We start from the raw sequence: 25920 nt of genomic DNA on the forward strand, positions 1-25920 counted from the left end.
GCTGGAAGGACCACTGTACTTGAAGGGTCCACTGTAATACCCTCATGTTTGGGTGAGCGCACGGGAGGAGTGTAATTGCCGCTGCCATAGAGCCCAGTGCCCTCAGGACCAATTCCGCGGGTGGAGCTTCTGATTGGAGGATGGCTCACACATGAAGACTGAGGTTCTGTAGTCATTCCGAAGTGAGGTAGGCTCGTAGACTTCTCGTATCTAACCTGGCCCCTATGAAGTCTATCACTTGTGTTGGGGCAAGGGAGGACTTGTCCATATTGATCGTGATGCCTAACTGGGGGGCTAGGCGAAGAAAAAAATCTCTGGCTGAGCAGAGTAGATGCCTTGTTGGGGTGGTCAGGAGCCAGTCGTCCAGGTACGGGAAGACCTGCATTCCCTGGAGTCTCAGGTGGCCCGCTATCACTGCTAAAACTTTGGTGAACACCCTGGGGGCTGTGGTGAGGCCAAAGGGAAGGACCCTGAACTGATAGTGGTTGGCTCCCAGCCGGAAGTGGAGAAAACTCCTGGATCATCTGTCCATTAAGATGTGGTAGTACGCATCCTTGAGGTCTATAGAGCACATCCAGTCATTCTCCCATAACAGGGGGAGAATGGATTGAAGAGTGACCATTCGGAATTTCTCCTTGGTTACCGCCAGGTTCAAGAGGGAGAGGTCTAGGATTGGTCTCAGGTCCCCCGTCTTTTTTGGCACCAGAAAGAACCTGGAGTAAAACCCTAATCTGAGCTGGTCTGGGGGGACGGGTTGGATGTCCCTTTTCTCTAGCAGCTGCTGGATTTCCATGGCTGCAGCCTCCCTCTGATCGGGTGGTACATCGGGGAGGTTCTTGAGTCTGGGGACATGAAGCATAGGGATTTTGTAACCTCTGGATATAATCCGAAGCACCCAGCGGTCTGACATAATGGACTCCCATGCCGCCAGGTGCCTCGAGAAACGCCCCCCGACTGCCTCCAGAGTGGAGCAGTCGGGCAACCCTTCAGGGCTGTTGTGTGGGCCGATCAGAGGAGGATTCTCTGGACCCAAAATTTCTCAGTGCCCCTCTGCCTCTAGGGCGGCATCCTCCCTGTCCTCCTCTGCCACGGAAGGACTGGTTGTCCGGAGCAGGTTGGGAATGCTGCGATTTTCAGAACCACATCTTCTTCTGTCCCTTCTGGTTCTTGGAAAAGGACCTCTGGGGAGCAGAGAAGTGGACTCCGATGGCAGTCAGCGTCTTCCCGTCCTTCTCACTCTGGACAAGTGTCTCGTGAACGGTTTTGCCAAACAAGGCAGAACCATCAAAGGGGGCATTCGCAAAGGACGCCTTAAAGGCTCCGCTAAGTCACAATGTCGGTGCCAGGCCTGGCGCCTCATCACTAGGCCCGCTCCGCTAGCTCTAGCGGCTCCCTCAGTTGCGTGAGACAGAAGCCGCATAGAGATATTGGAAACAGATCTCAGAGTGGCCATATGAGTGGAGTACAATTGCTTGTCCTCTGCCAACATGGACTCTGGGGGGGAAGCAGCGTATTCTTTAATAAGATTGTGCTGCATCCTAATGACATGTGCCATGCAGTTCAGAGACCTTACCGAGAAGGTCGCTGAACTGAATACCTGCTTCCCAAGGTGATCCATCAATCGAGACTCCTTGCTCGGAAGATGGACCGAGGGGCTCTCCTGAGCTAGTTCCCTCTTAGTGGCTGCCGCCATCAACATGGCATCTACAGGGGGACCCTTGCTCCAGTGGGGACGGTCTGGGGGGGGGGCTCAAGATCCTGTCCTGGCGCTTGGGAAAAGGCTCCACAGTGTCCGGCTCCTTCCACGCCCTGGTGGTCACAAGGTCCACCAGGGGGTCGGCCGGAGGGGACACCCAAGAGGTAGACAGGCCTGCTTCAAATGCCTCCAGGAACACAGACTCATCAGAGGAAGCCTTGGGGGCAGACCACTCCCCCTGAGCCTAAGCATTTCCATGATGTCTCCAAAGGAGACATCCTCAGGGGGTGATCTTGGGGTGCCTTCCCCTTCATCCAAGTCCGTGTCCTCTGTTAAGGACTCGGGGGAGTCCACGTGCCTCCTCTTACACTTATGCTTGCGAGGCACTTCCTCGGGGGGGCTGTCCGAAGAGGTCTCGCCAGCAATGTCCTGTTCCAAAGGAACAACCTGGGACATTGAAGCAGGCTGTCCCTGTGGCCGGGTGATGGAAGCCTGGCCCAGCAGAGAGGGAGTGCAGGGCGGAGACAAGACAAGGGCCGGGGGTCTGGATGCCCTCAACAGAGCCCTCTCCACTACATCGAAGGCCGAGGGGGAGCCTCTCTCTCTGGGCTCCGAGAGCCGACTCCCACTCGGATCCGATGAAGGGACCGGAACCAGTGCCGAGACCATCGGATCCGAGGGACCAGTGTGCTCCAACCTGGACGGAGCCAAAGGCACACTGAATCCCTCGGATCCGAAGTACCCAGTACTGTCGGCGCTGACCCACCCCCGGCTCCAATGCTGCCCGGCTCCAAGTGCTCCGAACCCATGAAGCGGGTCGGAGAAGGAGCTATCGGAGCAAAAAAGGGTGTCGAGCTCCCCCCGAAGGGGGGGGAGGCAGGAGCACTCCCATCTGCAGCTGGGCCTGGATGAACCTTCTCATCATCCGGTCCAAGTCTGCATCAGACAGGCTGTAGGTGGATCTCGATGAGGCCACCGAGGCAGGCCTGGAGTGCCGCCTCGATGACCTCGACGGAGATCGGGTCTCCTCCTCCTCCGGTCCCGGGGAGAAGCAAGGTGATCGGAGCTGAGGAGGAGACCTGGAAGCCGTGGAGGGAGAAGCCCGCTTAGCTGGGGGGGGCCGAAACGGAGGCCTCGGCCCACCGCTTGTGGTGCTTCTCCCTCCATTTCTCCCTCCTGGCCTCCCTATCCTCCGGCGCTTTAGTGGGAGTTTGAATCCTGGCTGGAGGAAGGGGGGCAGGAGTGGCCACCACCACAGGCTGGGGAGGTGCCACGGGAGTAGTGGAGGCCGAAGCCAACTCCGGGGGCAAAAGCCCCACCAGGACCAGCTTCAACCTCCGCTCTTTCAGTGCCCTGGGGTTGAACCCTGCACAAATCGTGCATCCTGAGGACAGGTGTTCAACCCCAAGGCACCAAACACACCGAGTGTGGCCATCCGCCGGTGAAAGCTTATGGCCACACTCGGTGCACTTAGAAAAAATGGGCTTTGGGGCCTCTGACATTTCTGAAGAAAAGGACTACACAAGCACACTAGGCCCCAAAACACAAAAAACACACACACACACACTACGACCAGCGAGGGGAGGATTACACTAAAAAAGGAATAAAATTAACCTAAAGGGATCCTAAACACACACACGCATTAAAAGGGAAAGATTTTTCTGTTTTTAAACAAGTTTTTGAGAACTTATCTGAAAGTCGCCAGGAGCTCTGCAATCCAGCTGTCTCTTCTAAAAGCGGCAAACTAGATCTGAGGTCAATTGGGGTTAGCAGGGGATTATAGGTGAGGGGAGGAGCTAGGAGCTCGGATCCATAGCTGTATAAATAGTTGCCGGCTCGGATCCGATATCGGATCCAAGACCCACAGGTTGCTGACAAATGAAGTCCCTACTTCAGATCAAGATTTTAGAAGTTTTTTTTTTTTCAGTTCAAGGTATGTTTGATTATCCAAACTATCCTTGGTCCCAATTAGTTTGGATAATCAAATCTCTACTGTAATATGAATTGCTATAAGCAGTTGAAGACCATGAAATCTGTACAGGAAATAGTTCTTAATAAGGAACTAGTCCACATTCAACAAACTTACCTTACAAAAATGTTATACTGTAAACTTATCTCAGCTGAAGCTGGGAACAACCTGACTCACAGATTTTTCGATTTCTAGTGGAATAAGTTTAAGGGTTGCCTCTTTTACATGTCATCATACAATACTTGACCATATGTGAGTAATTTCTATAACAGTTGCACTGTATAACTATGCTGTTATATATATATATATATATATATATATATATATATATATATATACATATATACACACACACACACACACACACACACACATACATATATGATTTCTTGACTAGGTATGAAATATTTATAACTAATATTAGATAGCCATATTCCATCTATATATTTTCAAGCCATTAATTCAGTATTAGTTCTATAAAATTAATGTGTGCATTGCTTCGAATGAAAATTATTCATGGAGTTATTTGTTAACTTACTTCTTTGTTTAATTAGTAAAGCTTGAGTAATCCTCTATATGACATGCACTTAGATCATATTTAGCTGAAAAATCCCAGAAAATCATAACTTCTTCTGCAAACATTTGGATTAGTATAAGTGTCAGTTAAGTGTTGAGTTGGAATGGTATGGTGATGGCAGATTCTCAACTCCCTGTCCAGTACTAGATGTGATGTACCACATTCTGAGACTACAAAATGTTTTACAGTTTCTTTTTTCATTAAACCTAAGGATCGGGACAGGCCACTTAAAATTATAATGCACCTTGTGAAACCTTAACAGTAAGACAGTTTTGCCACATCCCAAGTATTTATAATACCTTTCTTTCAATGTAGTTTGTCTTCTGAAATCAATTGTTTGAGAGCAGGCAATTCAAAAGTCAACATTTTATTGCTAATCTGTCCATGTGGACAGATTTTATGTTTCCATCAGTATGTTCTATACAGATTTCCCCCATAAAATATGTATTTCCATTAGAACAAATGAGATGTACAAACAGATATTTGTCAGTGGTAATCCCATTGCTTCTGTCTCATATGATTTCATATTGTTGGTTTAATTTGTATTTTTGAGGGTATGACAAAAACGTTTTGAAGTGGATCTTGTACAGGAAGATTTTCACACTTATGACATGCTCGGAATTAATGTATATTTTCAAGTTTCGCCAGAATATGTAGAAAATGTATTTACCCAACAACTTATATCATCATGCCTTTTGGGAATTTTAATATTTTTGCTGCATAATTTTAGCATACTGTATTTACAAATCTATATCACGAATAAAGTTTTTTTTTTAAAATTCACATTTTGGGTTAAATTCAGTTTTGTACAATGAAAATAAATTGCCTTTTGAACTGCAAAACCATCTGTGTGACCTAGGTTTAAAGAGTGATGTAATCTGCATTCAAGAAAGTGATTTCTTTAGGTTTTAGGGGAAAAGGAAACTGGCAAAGTTATGAGACTACATTTATGTTAGGAAATGTACATTGATAACTTTAATAGTCTGTAGCATTTCCCCTTATCTTCAATGCTCTTATTTTTTGACTCTGCTGCCTTGACTAAGTGCTGAAATTACCTCTTTGATAAACATGCATAATGATGCTATTTGTCATAACATGGTAGATTATATGTAGAAAAAATGGCACCTCTAAGTAGAACAAAATGGCCATAGTATGCCATTTGTTGATAGCTATAGCAATACATGGAAAAGAAAGTCACCAGAACACTTCAGCTACATTATCTTAGTATTGTGTGTGTGTGTGTGTGTGTGTGTGTGTGTGTGTGTGTGTGTGTGTGTGTGTGTGTGTGTGTGTGTGTGTGTGTGTGTGTGTGTGGGTGTGTGTGTGTGTGTGTGTGTGTGTGTGTGTGTGTGTGTGTGTGTGTGTGTATGTGTGTGTGTGTGTGTGACTGACAGGTCTGCAAAACAGCCAAAGTTTTTTTGACTGTACACTGGCTAATGTTTATAAGGCTTCGGTTGACCTAATCACCACCACCTTCTGCAATACCATAATGATTATATAACTTTCTATATTTTATTAGAACAAATATACTTACTGTTTACATAAGATGAGGAGATAATTTGATTTATTTAATTTCATATGAAATGGCAAACTGTGAGCCTGCTATTGTTTGAAACTGGCAAAGTTCACACTGGGAGAATTACTGGGAGATAACTGTGTCATTACCATTTATGGATATGGAATGGTGTATTTAAAATATGAGAGCAATCCTTTTCCTAGCCAGGTATCATTGCCTCCTGGTTGGGGTGAACTAAATACATAGTCATTGGACAGCACAGAAGTTACTTAATCATTTATACTTTATACTGATTTATTAAAAACAGTGCCCATTGTCATATCTGATAACACATTTGTCGGTACTTTTCTGTTAAACCCCTACCACGCGTCTCGCCTTATTCCATCCTGGTTGTGTAATTACAGCTGGTGCCTACAATTTACTTCTTTCCTCCATGATAAAGGACACCTAAAAACAAGCCTCAGACAGGGTTATGAAAAAGAAAAAGGTTGACTCTATGCAGACATCATCTGGTCACTGACATCAAAAGGGCAACATGGAAGTCTTGCACAGCCGACACACAGAACCAAACAAATAAAAATATTGACATATAAAATTAATACACCATTTCCCTCAACCTCTCTCTTGCTTTTATCCTTTTACCCGAAAAGATAACATAGCTCCTAAAAGTGCCCAGAGCATCCTAAGCAACTCTGAAATCTTACATGCTTGACGGTTTTTAAAGCAAAGTTTTTTTACAGCAGACGATAACTTTTTGGCACACTGCGAAGGGAAAATATGCTTCACCTGCAGCTTGTAAAAATTCCATGAAATGCCCTAAGTAATCCCTATGAACATTTCTCTCTTGTGTGTGAAAATACACACACAATTTGTCAGATATTACTATCAAATATATTCTAATTCCATCAATGTTTTTGGCCCGTGTACCTTTTTTCAGTGGCTGTTGTACATATAATCCATTATTACAAGAATAAATTAATTCCTATCCTTTCTCGCAGGTCTCCAAAGTTATGTATTTACAATGTTAAGCTGTATCTTCTTATTCTATAAGCAGAGTGTTTAGAAAACATTCATTTACACTCTGAAACACAAATCTTGTAAATACCGGTAAAACACAGCACCACGAAGTGGTAGGGGTTTAACGGAAAAGTACCCATTTGTCTTTATTTCAACCCTGCATGATACTGGATTAAGTGTCTGTCACTGTCCTAAAAATGCTAATATTGGAGCTCAGGATACTCACAATGCCACAGTCAAGGTAGTGGATTAGGGGTAGACATGTACTCTGTGAGAATAGAAATGTTTGTGTTTGATAAAAGCTTTCTTCCTGATGAGTGCATACTGAATTATGTCCAGTCTTACAACCAAAGTAGGAATAAATATAGATGAGGGAACAGTACCGGCTGCTAACTGAAGCATATTTTGTCAGCGCTTTCTTCTGAAGTTCCCACAGTCAGTGCTTCAGAATATCCCTGTACTAGTAAGCTTTGAGCTGTCCATATTCCCCAGTACTAGATTAATAAACAGGACTGCATCTATCTTTAACTCTTCTGTGCTAGAAAACGTTTTCATACTTTACACAAACACCTAAAAAGAAGCATTCATATCAGCACAGCAACAAAATATTTCATTGGCACTCAGCTTATTCTATATATTTTTTAAGAAATTCTGTTCGTTATCTTGCCATGCATTGAATTACTAATCATTGCACTGTTTGTGCATTTTAATTTGATGGATAATGCGTATTATTAAAGATGTTTTGATTCTGCCATAATTCTAAAAAGACATTACTAGACTTAATACTAATGTTGTCGATTGCTGCAAGCATGTAGCATATTCATACACTTCATTCCATGTCAGAAATACTTTTCTTTGGTACAAACAGTGAATGTTTTACAAAATGTGGAGTGGCTGAAGTGCTTCCTCTGAGGCCCTGGTCTCATGTTATGGAAAAAGAGAAACACAGACAGTTGTTTCTGTGATATATTTGAGACCATATCATATCTCATGTTTTTCTAAAATGGCTTTATTTGCATTTGGATGTGAGACCTGAGATGGTGATTTAATGGACAAGATTGTTCTTTCTGGCAGAATAGTAAAAGTAACCGTAAGACTGTTGGAACTGCAGGTATTGATCGGTGCTCATAAGCAGTCATTAACTGCAATAAGACTTTGATTTTTGTAAACTTAACCTTGGCAGCTCCGCTATAAATCCATTATCATGTGCTATAAATAATGTATTAACAAAACAGAGAAAATATGCACATATTGTTTGATTAGATGTTCTGCTAGAAGAAAGCAAATTCTGTGCTCATGTACTTCGTGTAATATCTGTTGGTTCTGCTAATTGCGACAATACAATGTCGAGAAGGTTTCTCATATAATATAGTCTTGACCTGAGCTTCATTGTGTTCCAAAGTATGTAAGAATGTCTCTGAAAGTATGTTGTAGGCTTGATCTTATTACATTTTATTCAAGACTTACAATAATTTAAATAATTCTGAAGTGTTCTAAGTGTTATTTTTCATGGCTCCTCCATCATTGTGCATGAGCAGTTTTGGCATGGCTGTGAGTGTAGTGCAGGCCATTTTACTTGGTGCTGTGACAGTGTGAATGCATCCCATTGGTTTATGTACATGAGACCAGCATAACAGTGGCCTTATGGTACCAGTGATAAGTTAGGTGGTATAATGAATAGGTATTGATATTATTAATATTAATATTATTAATATTATACATTTTCTTTTGTACTGGTATATAATTTGTTAAGATTTTTGGTGCTAACATACTGAAAGGTGATTGTTTAAGATGCCTTTTAAATGTCCTGCATCAGATATATTGTGTATAAGTTGTTTGGATGTGTTTTATTAAATGCAGTTGCAGTATTTGCTGACCTGAGCTGGTCCTAATACTAGTACATAACGTTTGTACTGATATTGAATTATTTTGGTTTCATATACCACTAGGTTTAATGAGAGCTGTTGCAGATACATATCGTTTAACATCAGTTTACATTAACAGCCATTACACATGAAATGGATTTAGAATCAAAGTAAGGTGAGTTAAAAAAAGAAAACACACTTATTTATCTGTAGTGATTTCTGTTTCAAATTTAGTAATGATGCAAAAGCTTTGACGGAGCCTCGGTGGAATCTGAAAACAGAAAGTTGTTTGTAGTAGGTTGTCCAAGTGAAAAATCAGTTCATAAACTTAGTAAAATATCACAAAGTAGAATAGGATGAACCATAATAAGGACACGTGGGATTATTTTATATTGTTCAGATCACTCATAAGGACTCATTCTGTGTATCACATACAGACCTGGAATTCATTCCTCAAGTAGACCATTGGTAATTTGGTGATAAAACAATACAAAATATCAGAGGTAATAAATGGTATCTGTTAAGCAAAGCTGAGGACGTAGAACAAGTTGGTCTTCTCTACAGAAACAGATGTTTTCTAACATCTCACTCCAGACTCTCACTTGCTGAAGCTTACCTTCATCGCAACCTCTTCTACAGCTGTCAAATACTTACTAAGAGACCTTGGGACACAGGTGGACAGTAGTCTCTCCTTTGATAATCACATCGCCACAGTAGTCAGGAAATCCTTCTACGTGGTACACATCATCACAAAAGGATTCTCATCCACAAAAAAAGAGGTCATTGTTCCCCTCTACTCATCACTCATTAGACCCATTATAGAGTACAATGCCCCTTTTGGTATGTACCTCACAAGACATCTACAACAACTGGAAAGGCCACAGAAATACCTCACAAAGAGGATTACCGGCCTCAAACAGATGCCCTCTGCAGACCGTCTCAAAAAACTCCAGCTTTACTCTGTCACATATCGCCTACTCAGAGGTTATCTCTGCCTAACATACAAACCTATGTCTAACCCAGAGCTGTTTGACATGCTCCACTTAAAGAAATCCCAATCCCACCAAGCTACATGCTCTAGGGACCTAAACCTTGTCACCACAATAAACAGAACATGCTGGAGGGATAGATTCCTGTCCCAGAGACTTCCCATTCTCTGGAACAAACTACCTATCTATATCAAACAAAGCTACTCATTAGCACTCTTAAAGAAAAATCTTGATGAATGGATGGGAAATAGGAAATTCACCCCGGGGATCACCTCTGTGGCTCTGCTCGACAGTGGCACAGGAAAATAATTTTCTTGGGTAGCAAAAGCCAGGGTACATTTTTGGCTGGGCTTGTATAGGCCCCAGGGCCGATAGCCTAGTACCTACCTATGAACCTAACCTACAGTCCTCACTACTCTCTAAGCTTGAAACCACCTATAATAAAGTTTCTAGATTTGCTGCTAATCTTCTTCCTAAAACTCAACACTGCCTTGTCCTCAGGACACTTAAGTGGCTAGAGCTTCCACACCTCCTCTTGCTGTCCCAACTTCTCATAATCTACTCCCTCCTTACCAAGCCATCATCCTACCCTAATATCTCATCCCTTGTCTACTCTTACACTGCCCCTCAGCTTATTCAAAGCTCTGACTAGTATCTCCTAAAGATACATAAACCTAAACACCTTAGGCCAGGTGCTGTACATTTATCTTCCTATGACCCTTAAAAACATCACTCCAGTCCATGAGTTCAAGAAACCTCTGAAAAAACACCTTTCCAATTCTTGGATCTGTCTCTGTAATCATCCTACCTGAACTCCTTCCCTTCACCCCCCCCTCCACAGTTATTTTCTGCCTTATCTCCCTATATCTACGTCATTTCTCCACTAACACCTATTTATCCTTTAAGCTACTCTCTTTTTATTTCATATCACTATTTCAACTTCTCTCCATAACTCAGCTCTTCTCTGTACTTGTCACCTGCCATCTGAGCCCTTGTGTATTACCTTGGCTCTCATATATTTGAATTATGACACCTCTGGTTCATAATTCAAACTGATACTAAAGTGCTCAGCAGCCTACTAACAACTATCCTAACTTTCAGACTACCAGATCTCAGCAATTTACCTGGTCCTAGTTCAATTGTATATACACTTGTTTGTATTAATCTGTAAATTATTGATATTTTTTTCTTTCCTCTGTTGGCTGCACCCAACGCAGATTTACTTCTTAACTTGGATATCTTTATATTTGTTAAATCATTGTTTTTAATTACTTATATTTTGTATTTTGAAATTTTGTATTTTTTTGTATCTTAATTCAATGTTAAATGTTGTTATATGGAGCTTTTCTCCCTGGGCCTTCACTGAAAAAGGGCAGTTGCTCAGCCGGATTATCCCAGTCAACAAATGTCAAATAAATAAATAAAATAGTATTGCACAATTATTTATTGTTGCATTTATGGTGTGTGGTGGTTGTGATTTGTTATTTTAATCATGTGATCAATGATTTCACCCATTAAAGGAACTGTAGGGCTTAAGTAAAATTTTTTACATTTTTCTGAAGAAATGCGTATGCATTGGCAATAGTACAAATGCATTTGCTTAACAAATGTTTCGTTTCTAAGTGATTTATAATAAATTTCTTTGTTACGAGACTTTGAACTGGTGGAATTGAAACATTTGTGGTATCAGTGCCTTTGCACTCTCCAATTTGTGACTTTTCTCGTGATTGCCTTCCTAATTAGGACATTTACATTTGTTTCTTAGTTGACTTACGTACTATTTTTTTGGTTTAGAATAATAAATTGAATAACTGTATTAAAGTATATATGTGTGCGTGTGTGTTTGTGTGCGTGTGTGTGTGTGTGTTTGTGTGTGTGTATAATTTTATATATATATATATATATATATATATATATATATATATATATATATATATAGTTTCACTTTACAATCCCGAAATACTGAAATATCAAAATTCAGTATCTCGGGACTGTAAAGCTGAAAACTGAAAAACCCAAAACCCAAAACTGCGAAATTCAAATTCATGACTACCCACATACACACTCCACACACAAACAAGCACACATACACCTTCCTCCCTACACTATAAACCAACAAAACACAAACAAACACAACAAAACAAATACAAGTACTTACCCTACGTATAAGCAGGGGGGCAAGCTGCCCTGCAGCCCCCACCCCCGCTACTTATATGCACAACTAACCATAGGCAAAACTGCTCTACAAATTGTAGCATGCTACAGGCCACCCTCTCAAACTCAGGAACCCCACACAGCCTTCCTGAAGACACTGGAGAGTATAAATGTATCTCCAAACACCATCATATTGGGTGACTTCAACTACCCGAATATAGACTGGGAACATTACTCAAGCCCTAACTTTCTAGCCCAACGGTTCCTGGAGTTCATAAATTCAAGTGCCATGGAACAGCTAGTCACTGTTCCCACGAGAGGAGAAAATATACTAGATCTCATTATCACAAACATGGGGACAAAATGCTCCACACCGGAAGTATATCCCTCATTGGTGAGATCTGATCATAAACTAATCTCACTGGAAATCCACATCCCGCCCCCACCCCAAACAAAACAGACCACAGTGAAGAACTTCTCTAAAGCAAACTTCACACTACTCAAGACTGGTGTGGTATCCTTCAAGGACCCTGAGCCAGTGGAAACCACAACCCAAGCTGCGGAAGCCCTTATAAATGCCTTCTATGAACACCTCCAGGACTACATGGATCAGGCAATCCCAAATAAAACCAAGACTCTTTCCACAAAGAGCAAACGTCCAGTCTGGTGGACCCCAGCCATTAACAAACTTTACAATAAGAGGAGAAAGCTATTACATGATAGAACAAAATCCATAAAAGGGAAGTCACCCCTGATCATTATTAGTAAAAAAAATACAAGCACTCATAAAATCAACTAAGGCCAATTTTGAGAGAAAAATTGCCATGGATTCAAAGGACAATCATAAGGCCTTTTTCAGCTATGTTAGGAACCTGGGTGGAAACTCCCAGATATGCTCAGAATTAGTCCAAAATGATACAAAAATCACTGAACCCACAGACATTGCCAACATACTGGCAGACAGGTTCAGTGCAAACTTCACCCCTCTCCCCTAAAGGAGAGATAACTATCCCAGCAGTGTAGCCTCCCAGACATCTCAAATGCGCAGGTGAAAGCTGCTCTCTCTAAAGCTAAAAACACAGCATCAATGGGACTGGATGGTGTCCCCAGCTGTGTGCTACACGAGCTAAATGAGGAATTAAACCCGCACATAAGGCAGCTGTTTAATCTCAGCCTTACCACAGGATACGTGCCCAAGGAGTGGCGTACGGCAACTGTGGTCCCACTCCACAAAGGCGGTGCCTCTACGGACCCTGGTAATTACCGCCCCATAAGCTTAACAAGTCTAGTCTGCAAAGCTATGGAGAGGATCATAATGGAGCTCATAAACAAAGATATAGGGGACTTGCAGATATTGGACCCGACCCAGTTTGGCTTCGTCAAGGGCAGATCATGCCTTTTGAACTTGGTCGACTTCTTCGAAACAGTCACCAAGGCCATTGATGAGGGAAAGGCAGTCCATACAGCCTACCTTGACCTTGCAAAGGCTTTCGACACAATACCCCACTTGGGTATTGTAGAAAAACTTACCAGCTTAAATGTAAACCCATATGTCACAAGATGGGTTGCAAACTGGCTTAAGGACAGAACCCACAGGGTTAGAGTTGCTGGCGCTATGTCAGACTCCAAGCCGGTCACAAGTGGTGTCCCACAGGGCTCAGTCCTTGGCCCCTATTGTTCGGCATCTACTTCTCAGAAGTACAGGCCAACATGGGAGGACTTTGGCTGACAAAGTTTGCAGATGACTGCAAACTGGGCCATAGTGGAAAGTGCATCGGACACGGATATCCTTCAGAAGGGACTCACGGAAACAGATAGCTGGTGCCAGAGCCATGGCCTGAAGTTAAACGCCAAAAATGTATAGTCATACCTTCGGGAAAAACAAGGTAACCCCAAGCTACCATATAGGTGGCAATCCACTAAGCACAGAAGAGGTTATCAGGGACCTGGGGACCCAGGTTGACAGTGGCCTTTCTTTTGACACTCACATTGCTAAAGTGGCTAGAAAGACCTTCTACATTGCCCACCTGATCATGAAGGGATTCACATCCAGATCTAGTGAGGTCATTGTTCCCCTGTACTCTTCACTTATCAGACCAATGATCGAGTACAATGCCCCATTCAGTATGTATCTCACCCGACATCTGCAGCAATTGGAGAGACCCCAAAAGTTCCTCACCAAAAGGATAAAGGGACTCCAAAATCTGTCATATGCTGCCAGATTGAAGAAACTCCAGCTCTATTCAGTCGCATACCGTCTGCTCAGAGGTGACATGTGCCTGGCATACAAGGCCATGTCCAACCCGGAATTAATGGACATGCTCCACCTCAAAAAATCCAAATCCACCAAAACCACTAGAGCAAGCGACTTAAACCTCAGCACGGATATAAATAGGACGTGCTGGAGGGATAGATTTATCACTCAGAGACTCCCTATGCTGTGGAATAAAATCCCGGTCCATGTGAGGCAGAGCACCTCGCTGGCTCTGTTCAAGAGAAATCTTGACCTGTGGGTGGGAGATCGTAGGTTTACCCTGGGAATCATCTCTGTGTCACTGCTGGACAGAGGCACAACAAACTAATGGGCACAGTATTTTTTCATATAAGGGGTGGCGTAAGCCACAAAACTTTGGGCTAGGCTTATAAATGCCTTAGGGCAGATAGCCTAGTATAAACCTATGAACCTAACTCCGAGGTTGCACTAAAAACACACACACACACACACAAAAACCACCACTACACATTCTACACTCCCCTTGCACAAACACACATCACATACATACAATCTTACTTACCTACCCCAACCCACACCGCAAAACTCCAAACACACTCATACATACTAAAATCCCTACCCAAAACCCCTAGTAAAACATCACTTACCTAAATTTCCAGCTACATCCACACCACGGATTCAACATTTCCGCATTCATTATTTCCACTCTAGGCATTCTGCATTTTTGCACAAGTGCAGTTTCGACACTTCGGTCTCGAGCTACTGAAGTTCGATATTTCAGTAGCTCGAGATTCTGAAGTGAAACGATATATATGTGTGTCTGTGTGTGTGTGTATATATATATATATATATATATATATATATATATATATATATATATATATGTATATGTGTGTGTGTGTGTGTGTGTGTCTGTGTGTCTGTGTGTGTGTATATATCTGTACACACACACATATGTTTTTTAAGCATCTAGAAGGAATTTCCCAAGGCACTAGTTCTTTTCTTGATAAATAAACAGTATTTTAGCTCTGCTGCCAAAGTTGTGATATTTTCAGCATGTAATACATAATGTGTATGCTTGTCTACTTGTGTATGTTGGATATATGGTTTGTGTATTGATTCCTCTGTAACTCCAGTATGATCCAAACATATTTTTGATAAGAACACACTGGACCCTCTCCTGCTAGTGTATGTCTCAAACTGCAGGTGACTCAGTGTTTGTACACAGTGTTTCTGTCTCTGAATGAATTGTTGTAGCACTGCTGTATATGTTGAATTACTCATTTGTAGGCACTTTGCACTAACTTGTCTTCTTGATATGCAGTAACAGTTCCTTTCTGCACTGGTAATGCTGGGGCTTTCCAAATCAGGAGTTGGTATTTGCATTTTCAGCGCACTAGCAGTACACAGTGCACTCTATCCATCTGAATCCTTATCATGCAAAAAAGACATGAAAATTCTAATACTAAAATGCAAAACTTTACCAAAATAAACATTTTAGCAGTTTTTACAGAACAGAAAGCTATTCAAGAAGTTCAGATGCTATGGATATTTTTCTCAGCGGTATTCATAAATATATTAGAGAATCATATTTGCATGTGAAAATGTAAACGGTCTAGAATTTAATCAGGTGGAGATTTAATTATTAATTTTGAATAATGGCACTCAGCTGAGACAGATCACTATCACAGGCAAAAAATATGAAATAATGAATTTTATAGAATGTTTATTTTATGTGCATTGGTTATGGTTAGTTGTATCCTGTGTTGTATTCGGCTTTGTTTGATGTTTTAGAAAACAAGGGAGAAAGTTTGGACATTAGATGTTGTGTAGAGCCAGTTTAAACCCAACAAAGACAGAAATGATGCTTACATCAGAATAAAAGAGAGAGGGGGAAAGATTGATGACATATTGAGAAAGACTGACCCTGTAAATCTTATAAAACACTTTTTTTCCCCACAGGATTTAAGTTAAGCTGTCTAAGGGTAATCTGGACAGCTTTTATATAGAAAAAATATATTCAGACTTGGTTATATATAAAATAAACTTCAACTCTTTGGAAAATGCATGTTTTATCCGCAAATTATCATGCACAAAGAATTTTCTAATACAATTCAGCATGTCTTTTTGCAATGAAAGCTCTGTTTGATTTATATTAATTATTTAACTTCTGTAAAGACCATTTTGCTAACAGATTGTTTTCTTTATTTCCTGAAATTTTCTACAGTAAGGAATGACATAATGCAGTTATAAAATAAGCTTTGTCAGGCAAGAAATGTGTAGTAGGCCTGCTCAAAGCAAAGCTGTGGGATGAACAACTGTAAAAAGCATACTAGTGTGAGAAATGAGGTTACACTTCTTTAGGGAAATCTTCTTTTTCACAAACTGTAATGACCTCAGAGTTAATTATATTAAGGGAGGGGGTACAACTGATGAAGAGCCCTAGATGGTGGGATAGCAGCATACCCTCCTCAAACAGAACAAATGTGTGATACGCTTGTGTGAATGCAGTTCTGTACAATTTCCCTTCTGAAAATGGCATTTACAAATCTGTCCTCCACACTTTCACCAGACACCTATTCTTGAAGAATCCTTTCTACACAGAGGAGGCTGCACTATACAGCTCAGATCCTCCACAGGCTGGCCTTTATATCACTGAATAAGTAAAATAACATTTTTCCCTGATGTTGCAGTGGAAACATCCATTACACACTGCAGGCAAAAGAAGCAAGGCCTGTCGATGCACATTTGCACAAGTGCCACATGACTCTCCCTCCAGCGCCCATATTATTATGTTCCAGTTGTTCAAGAAGGGAAAAGTACTCTCATTTGACTCTTCCCATCTTCTGTCATGCCCTGATCATGACATCAATAAAGTATAACCCCCTCCATACCTCAGCAATGGTCTAAAACATGCAACATTTTTTATATTGCTATTTAAGTCATGCACTAGACCTTACATTGTAATTTATTTTATTTACTTGTGTTTGTTAACCAGGACAGAGCACTAATCCACATGGAGATTTTCAGACTTGGTTATATATAAAATAAACTTCAACTCTTTGGAAAGTGCATGTTTTATCCACAAATTATCATCACAAAGAATTTTCTAATACCATTCAGCATGTCTTTTTGCAATGAAAGCTCTGTTTGATTTATATTAATTATTTAACTTCTGTAAAGACCATTTTGCTAACAGATTGTTTTCTTTATTTCCTGGAATTTTCTACAGTAAGGAATGACATAATGCAGTTATAAAATAAGCTTTGTCAGTCAAGAAAAGTGTAGTAGGCCTGCTCAAAGCAAAACTGTGGGATGAACAACTGTAAAAAGCATACTATTGTGAGAAATGAGGTTACACTTCTTTAGGGAAATCTTCTTTTTCGCAAACTGTAATGACTTTAGAGTTAATTATATTAAGGGAGGGAGTACAACTGATGAAGAGCCCTAGATGGTGGGATAGCAGCATACCCCCCTCAAACAGAACAAATGTGTGATACGCTTGTGTGAATGCAGTTCTATACACTTTCCCTTCTGAAAATGGCATTTACAAATCTGTCCTCCACACTTTCACCAGACACCTATTCTTGAAGAATCCTTTCTACACAGAGGAGGCTGCACTATACAGCTCAGAACCTCCACAGGCTGGCCTTTATATCACTGAATAAGTAAAATAACATTCTTCCCTGATGTTGCAGTGGAAACATCCATTACACACTGCAGGCAAAAGAAGCAAGGCCTGTCGATGCACATTTGCACAAGTGCCACATGACTCTCCCTCCATCTCCCATATTATTATGTTCCAGTTGTTCAAGAAGGGAAAAGTACTCTCACTTGACTCTTCCCATCTTCTGTCATGCCCTGATCATGACATCAATAAAGTATAACCCCCTCCATACCTCAGCAATGGTCTAAAACATGCAACATTTTATATATTGCTATTTAAGTCATGCACTAGACCTTACATTGTAATTTATTTTATTTACTTGTGTTTGTTAACCAGGACAGAGCACTAATCCACATGGAGATTTTTCAGTTTTAGCCCGGCAGCACTGATACATTTAAGTGGTTTTTTCAGTGTCACACTACAGTTAAAACTGAGGAAATCAAACCTGGACTATAGGATGAAGTTTTTCGTAGCTTATTGCCTAGATAAATAAATAAGTATCCTGTCACTTGATAAATAAAATCTATACACCATCTATAGCCTAGATAAGTAATATCATATTTGTTCCATTTATCCATGTTATTATTCCCAAGTTGTCCTCATTTTAAGTATTTTCTCTCCTCTGTTGTTCTGAAGGAATCACTCTTTCAGCTACCCCATTTGTCATTCTCTGACCATGTTTACTTGAATAAGTAATCCCCCCTTACATAACCCATTTAATTCCCCATTTATGATTTAATTATGAATGAATTCCCTTTCCACATCACGTTGCTGTCATTCCCAATGCTGAACACAATAATGACATCATTACACTCTCTGTCTCCTAAAGTTATCACTTTCAGCTCATCCTTAGTTGAATAAGTGATCAGTTCCAGCTCCTCTGCTGGAATTCCCCAAACCTGTACATAAAATGATCTCACCTCTACCGCTTCCATTCTAACTCCTCAACCATGCTCACAATTCATAGGTTCATAGGTTGATACTAGGCTATCTGCCCTAGGGCATTTACAAGCCTAGCCAGAGTGTGTTTGGCTTTCGCCACCCTTCTTAGATTAGTTGACTGTGCCTCTGTATAGTAGGTCACAGAAGATAGCTCATTTAAGGTTAGTTTACCGTGCCTCTGTCTAGCAGTGACACAGAAGAGATCCCAGGGGTAAATTTCTGATCTCCCATCCAAAACTTCAAGATTCTTCTTGAAGAGGGTCATTGAGGGGCTCTGTCTGACATGGATTGGGATTTTGTTCCAGAGTGAGTGGAGCCTCTGGGATATGAATCTGTCCCTCCAGCATGTTCTATTTATTTCTGTGCTGAGGTTTAAGTCACTGGAACGTGTAGTTCTGATGGATTTGGATTTCTTGAGGTGGAGCATGTCCATTAATTCTGGGTTGGACATGGCTTTATACGTCAGGCACAGATCGCCTCTGAGTAGGCAGTAAGCAACTGAGTAGAGCTGGAGTTTCTTTAGCCTAACTGCGTAGGGCATCTGTTTGAGTCCCTTGATCCTCTTGGTGAGGTACTTTTGGGGTCTTTCTAGTTGTAGCAGGTGTCGGGTAAGGTACATCCCAAATGGGGCATTGTATTCAATTATGGGCCTGATGAGTGATGAGTAGAGAGGCACAATGACCTCTCTTGATCTAGATGTGAACCCCTTCGTGATAAGGTGGGCTATATAGAATGTCTTTCTGACTACTTTGGCAATGTGATTGTCAAAGGAGAGATTGCAATCTACCTGGGTCCCCAAATCCCTAATTACTTCTTCCGTACTTAATGGATTACCACCTATGTGGTAATTTGTGGGCACTTTGTTTTTCCCAAAGGGGATGACTTTGCACTTTTTGGCATTTAGCTTTAGGCCATGGCTCTGGCACCAGTTATCCATCTCTGTGAGACCTTTTTGGAGGATGCTTGTGTCAGCTGGCGAGTCGATTATGGCCCTCAGTTTACAGTCATCTGCAAACTTTGTCAGCCATAATCCTCCTGTGTTAGCCTGTACCTCAGAGAAATATATACCGAACAAGAGAGGTCCCAGGACTGAGCCTTGTGGGACGCCACTTGCAACTGGTTTAGAGTCTGACATGGCACCTGCAATTCTGACCATGTGGGTTCTATCCCCAAGCCAGTTTGCAACCCATCTTGTGACAGAGGGGTTGATATTTAAGCTGGTGAGCTTATTTATGATGCCCGAGTGGGGTATTGTATCGAAGGCTTTTGCAAGGTCAAGGTAGGCTGTGTGGATGACCTTCCCTTCGTCTATGGCCTTGGTGATGGTTTCAAAGAAATTGACCACATTCAAGAGGTAAGATCTGCCCTTAACAAAGCCGAATTGGGTAGGATCCAGTGTTTGGAGGTTCCCAATGTCTTTGTTTATGAGTTCCATGATGATACACTCCATAGCTTTGCAGACCAGGCTAGTTAGGCTTATAGGGGGATAGTTTCCGGGGTCCGTTGTGGCACCACCTTTATGGAGTGGGACCACTGTTGCTGTACGCCATTCTTTGGATACATATCCTGTTTGCTGGGGGTGGGGATGGGATATGGATGTCCATAGTGATTAATTTATGGTCAGATCTTACCAATAAGGGGTATACCTCTGGTATGGAACATAGAGTCCCCATGTTGGTGATGATCAAGTCCAATATGTTTTTCCCTCTTGTGGGAGTGGTGACCAGTTGTTCCATAGCATTTGAGTTTATAAATTCTAGGAACCATTGGGCTAGGGTGTTGGGGCTTGAGTAGTGCTCCCAGTCTATGTTTGGGTAGTTAAAGTCACCCAATATAATGTTGTTTGGAGAGACCTTCATATTCTCCAGTGTCTTCAGGAAAGCCGAGTGGGGTTCCTGAGTTTGGGAGGGTGGTCTGTAGCAGGCTACAAACTGGAAGGCAGTTTTGCCCACTGTTAGTTGCATAATGACATAATTTTCCTGTGTAACCTCCCAGTGCTGGCAGGTCCTTAACTGCTAAATAGTATGGCTTTAATTAATATGAAGAGTCATTTCTTTACTTTTGTGTATAACACAATAAAAATAGACAATTCTTGAAATGAGATGTATTTGCATCTGTCACTACATTTTGAGCAGTGAATGACCTTTGCATCACATAATTGTGATTAAAGCTTCATTATTCAAAAAACTGATTGCCTTACAGCAGGCACAACAAGTTGGAGACAGTTGTCAAGCAACACTTTTCAAGACATGACATTCTCTGCCACCTCAACATCCCCACCCTACCATGAAGGTGGGCATAGTGCATTGTGTGTGTGTGTGTGTGTGTGTGTGTGTGTGTGTGTGTGTGTGTGTGTGTGTGTGTGTGTGTGTGTGTGTGTGTTGTGTGCATATATTTATGCATTTCATCTCAGCTGCACATTATCTGAGCACTGTATTCTCATGCATAGCATTAACAAAGATATATTCTACATACATCTCTTCTAGTGTCATACAGCTGTTGGTAGCTCATTCCAGGAGACAATGACTGTGATTTAGAAACACACAGTGCACTTCACAATCCTGTTTCTAATAGAACTGCTCAGTGTGTTATGAGTCAGTGATTCAACAACTGTAATACTACAACTACAGCAGTAAGATGGCTCTGGCATGTACCACTACAGCAGGCTCACTGGAGAGAGACATATGCAAATGTGGCAGTCTGGGGGCTCGGCTAATGCAGATTAATCATGCGCATATACTCACATCCATTTGCTGGGATGGAAATAATGCAGGTGATTGTGAATGTCCTTTGATGTCTTTGGCAAGATCAGTGCTGTTAATGCCATAGCGGAAACATACTAGAAAGCAGTGTATGTATAAGCGTACATGCTCATGCACATGCTTGTACACTTATCTGAGTGTGTGTGAGTGTATGTGTTTGTGTGTGTGTGTAAAAGAGAGACTGAGTGTTTGGTGACTGTGTAAACATGTCACTGTGTGCAGGTCGTTGTTTGCGTGTCTGTGAGTGTCTGTGTTTGTGCGCGTGTGTGTGTGTGTGTGTGTGTGTGTGTGTGTGTGTGTGTGTGTGTGTGTGTGTGTGTGTGTGTGTGTGTGTGTGTGAGAGAGAGAGACAGGGTAGTTTTCATGTGCCTATGCAACAGTGTTGGGTGGGTTGGCTGTGGTTCCTTTTCCCTGTGTTATATTTCAATCACACACATGCTAATGAGACACTAAAGAGCTTTTTCTCAGTACTGCTCTTTTATGTTTGTAACCCACTTTTAGTCAGTCTAGTGCTACTAGAGCTCCCAAGTGAACCCCTAATAGCACTACAGAGGTGATGTCTTCGAATACCCCTAGTGTGTCTCTGACCTGCAGTCAGCCATTTTAAAACGTTAGAGTGCAAGGGCCTGGAGCACTGAATAATATGGCCATGACTCCCCCCACAATTAAATGTTTTACTGCTTACATGCTGTATACATTGACATTCACAAATCATTTGCAGTTAAACTAAAAAACAGAAGCAGTCTTATTGATACTTGTCTGATTTTTCTTTATAGGCAAAACTTCACAAAATCTTCTTTTTGACTGGTGTTAGTTTACTCTGAACTGCATTTTACTAGTCACAGATAAAATGCCAGTGAGCTGTTATGCTGACTTCACTCTGCTGAATCCATTAATAATGCTAAGAATTTGTACTCACCTGTATAGCACAGCATAATATTGAATGCTTTTTTTTACTGTTTTCTCAAGTATTATGTATTGTCCTTATTTCCAGGTAAAACTGACTTCACCCACTAGGCAAGACACTGGTATAATTCACATTTGCTGCACTGATTGCAGTGAAGTTTCTCAGATATGATGAAATGTTATCAGGGAGACAATTCATTACTGTACTTTTCAGATTTTACACATATTCAGTTACTAGGGTAGTAGTCAGAGCACCAGGTATCTTTTCCTTGCTTGTATTTTTAATAAATAACTGTACAATTGACCATCTTTTTAGTAAGCATGCATGTGTCTGTATATTATACCTGCTTATGTCCTTCTATCACTGGCTCCAGCATTGTGATATCACCTTACACTTTTGCTTTTAATACCTCTTTTCTCATATACTCTTCCAAATACAAGAGATTATTTGTACAATTACTGAACAGGTATCTGTGTTTTTGAAAATGTATGTACAAAGACTTTGTGCGAAGTTTACATTTTTGTTATTGGATTTACATTTTCAGCTACATGAATCTATAGTAATTGGAGCTAGACAAATTTGAACTTTGTGCTCTTAATTGGAAGACTTAAAAGACTTCTCAAACTGGAACTATAGTCAGGAAAAATATTTACTTTGTTTTTCAGATTTCTGTAAATATTTTCCGAACTTTGCCACCGAGTGAGAACCCAGAGTTTGATCCAGAAGAAGATGAGCCTACCCTGGAGGCATCCTGGCCTCATCTGCAGGTGAGTATCATGTGTAATTTATAACTGAATCCACGTACACATTTGCAGGTGAGTAGCATAGGGAATTAAGAACTGCATGCTTGTATATGTGTAAAAGTTGAGATATAGCCAGTTAAAGATGAGTCAAGCCTTGTTTGCCTGGGATGCACAGAAAAATGTTAGTGTAGCAGGATCTCACTGATCTGTTTGTGATCATGTTCATTATAGATCTCTGATGATCTATTCCTTATAAGTGTTAATTACCTGTAAATTACTGTTCTATTCAGCCAAAAATCAAAGCAACCAGCACCTCCCACAGAAAATGTAAATGCCTGTATTTCAACTTGTGGTACACTACTCAATTTATTGCCGAAAAGAAGACAGATATTTATGTGTCATTTCTTCATTCTGTAAACCTCTATCTGCTCCACTGCATTGAAATAATACATTAAGTACATTTATATTTTTACATTTTAAAATTATTCTTGTAGCATAGTTTGCTGTAGGAGTTTCAGCCAGTCATAGTACTGAACTATTTTTAACTACATGGTTTTCTGGTGTTACTTCTGTTGGCGTTCCAGACAGAGTGTTTTGATTTTTTTTTAAATGAATAGCTTTCCAGTGTTACAAGTTGCACTTTTGCTCTCTTGTTGGTACACTATAACACATTCTCACACGTCTATTGCATAACTTGTTATGGTGTGTGCTCTAATATACCAAAGATGTCATTTCTGAGAAAGATATCCTTTAATCAGACAGATTTTTTTTCTAGGAGAAGATCATAATATTTCTAACAGTATCACTTTTTTGAAAACTGTCAAGGTTAAATCAAACATCAATATCTTGTTATTGTATTAAAGCCAACAACCTGTAATGTTGTTTACTATTGCTGTAACGTTTTATCTCTATTTATCATGTACATGATGTGGAGCATTTCTCCCCGGGCATCCGCTGAAAAGGACCTGCGTCCAGTCGGAATTTCCCGGTAAACAAATAAATGAAATACAGCTTTGGATGTCTTCTTAAGACAAAGGCAAAGTTAGTCTTTATTATGATTGTGTGCCTTTTACTTATATTTTTTGTTAATTCACATTCTGAAGGAGATATTTTAAAATATTTAAACTGAAGTCTTTTTCACTTTAAAAAGTCAGTTTGCCACTGGTAAGCACCAGATGTTCAGAGGTAGCTAAACACATGAAGTTCTGTGTTAAGCCAACATTTGATAATAAACAGAAATGTTCAGGTATGTCACAGGATTCAAAGAAAAAAATTATAACTGGATGTCATGAACTGATAGAAATAATTATGTATAGTTTTTATTCTTGTATTTATTAAAGTGTTTTCACAACTGCTTCATCAGGTTAATACACCTGTGGTGACTCCATTACATTTTATACAGCCATCAAGTGATCACATGATCATCAAATTATATTCAATTAATTATTTAAAAGTATATTTTAATGTTTAAGCCCTCAGAATTTTAAAGCAGGTTTTACAGACACATTAAAATATAGTTTTAATCTGATGATCATGAGATATGCTGATGGCTATATAAAACGAAACGGAGTCACCAGAGGTGTATTACCCTGATGAAGCAGTTATGAAAACACTTTTGTACAGTTATTATTTTTGTATTTATTAAAGGGTTTATATCAGTTCATGGTGTCCAGTTATAATTTTGTTTTTAGACATTACATTTGGTTTAACTGAGCTTTACTTGGAACCAGGTGTTGTGTGCTTATTTGTCATAGGATTTGTAGATGTTTCAAGGCAGTTTCCTCTTGCGACCTTCAAAGCTTCGCAAATATTCACCCTCAGGCTGTACTTCCTTTCTCAAGGAGGGCTAGTACAGTTAACACTGGGGTAAATTTGAGGGTACCCATACAGTCATTCAGGATCTGTTTAAAATATGATAATGTATTGCACTGCTTTACTTGTAGGAGCAGTTTATTCCAGAGATGGGGGAGATGCTGCATGATGTCAAACATTTTTTTTTCTGTGTTTCAAGTTGATATTCAAAAGCAGAGTCCTGTTAAAGGCTATGAAAAGTGCCCAAATTGTAAATAACTTAAATGGGTTCATTTTCAGCATAGGTTTTGTGTTTGTTTCATTTCTTTCTCCTTGGATATATTCAGCCCAGAAAGTGTATCCCTTAAGGTAGCATGACCAGACTTGTACATTGCCAATGTCCTGGTCATAGGTGTCTCCATAGCTGACACGTAGATGCTCCAGTCACTAGGCTGAGTAAAGGCAGAGTGATGGTTAGCTGTGTCTCCTGTGTCAGGATTCTCAATATCACTTGAATCCTCAAATTCCTTCTCCCCAAGGTTACATATGACCTGATCATTGCTCATGGGGGAGTGAATGACGTGAGCTGCACCTCATCAGATCATATGATGAGGGACGTGTGGGAGCACATAGGACAATGATCCTGAACTCCTTGTGAAGAAACTGAAAACACTGTTATCTGTGTTAGCATGTCTAGCAGGAGATTTGTGTATATTTTCAGATTAACTTGTATTGTATGCCAGCATGTCTAATTGGGGAAATGTAAATTAGTTTTTTTTTTAATCTTGAGTATTTCTCTGTTTAAACAGAATGTTTAAAGAATCTGCCAGTGTATTGATACATTTCTAATTGTGCACGTTTGAGAGGAAGATGTTAAAGTACTATGGAGAATCAGCTGAAGAGTAGGTGGTGTCATTAGAATGTTTCTGTTTGCTAGGTGATTATTTGAAGAGCTGATTGACAGGAAAAATAACTTTTTCAAAGAGTTGACAGTTATTTTTAAAACAAGATAGTTGGGACTGTTAAGCTGGGCAGTTAATCAGTGCTGAGCAGTTTGTGAAGAGTTGCAGTCAGTTACCGTGCTGTGCAGTG

The 25920-nt window shown here is 40.7% G+C and overlaps 1 protein-coding gene across 1 annotated transcript in view; it reads left to right on the forward strand.

Annotated features, from left to right (window-relative positions):
* The window catches only part of PPP2R5B (protein phosphatase 2 regulatory subunit B'beta), a 1711411-nt gene that overhangs the window by 838778 nt on the left and 846713 nt on the right, over nt 1-25920 (forward strand). Inside the window, exon 3 of the mRNA XM_044075777.1 lies at nt 22960-23061. Coding sequence (XP_043931712.1) covers nt 22960-23061 — 102 coding nt within the window. The remainder of the gene's footprint in view (nt 1-22959; nt 23062-25920) is intronic.

The sequence above is a fragment of the Protopterus annectens genome, chromosome 6.part1 (assembly GCF_019279795.1).
Source record: "Protopterus annectens isolate FY-2018-M chromosome 6.part1, PAN1.0, whole genome shotgun sequence".
NCBI classification, from domain to species: Eukaryota; Metazoa; Chordata; order Ceratodontiformes; family Protopteridae; genus Protopterus; species Protopterus annectens.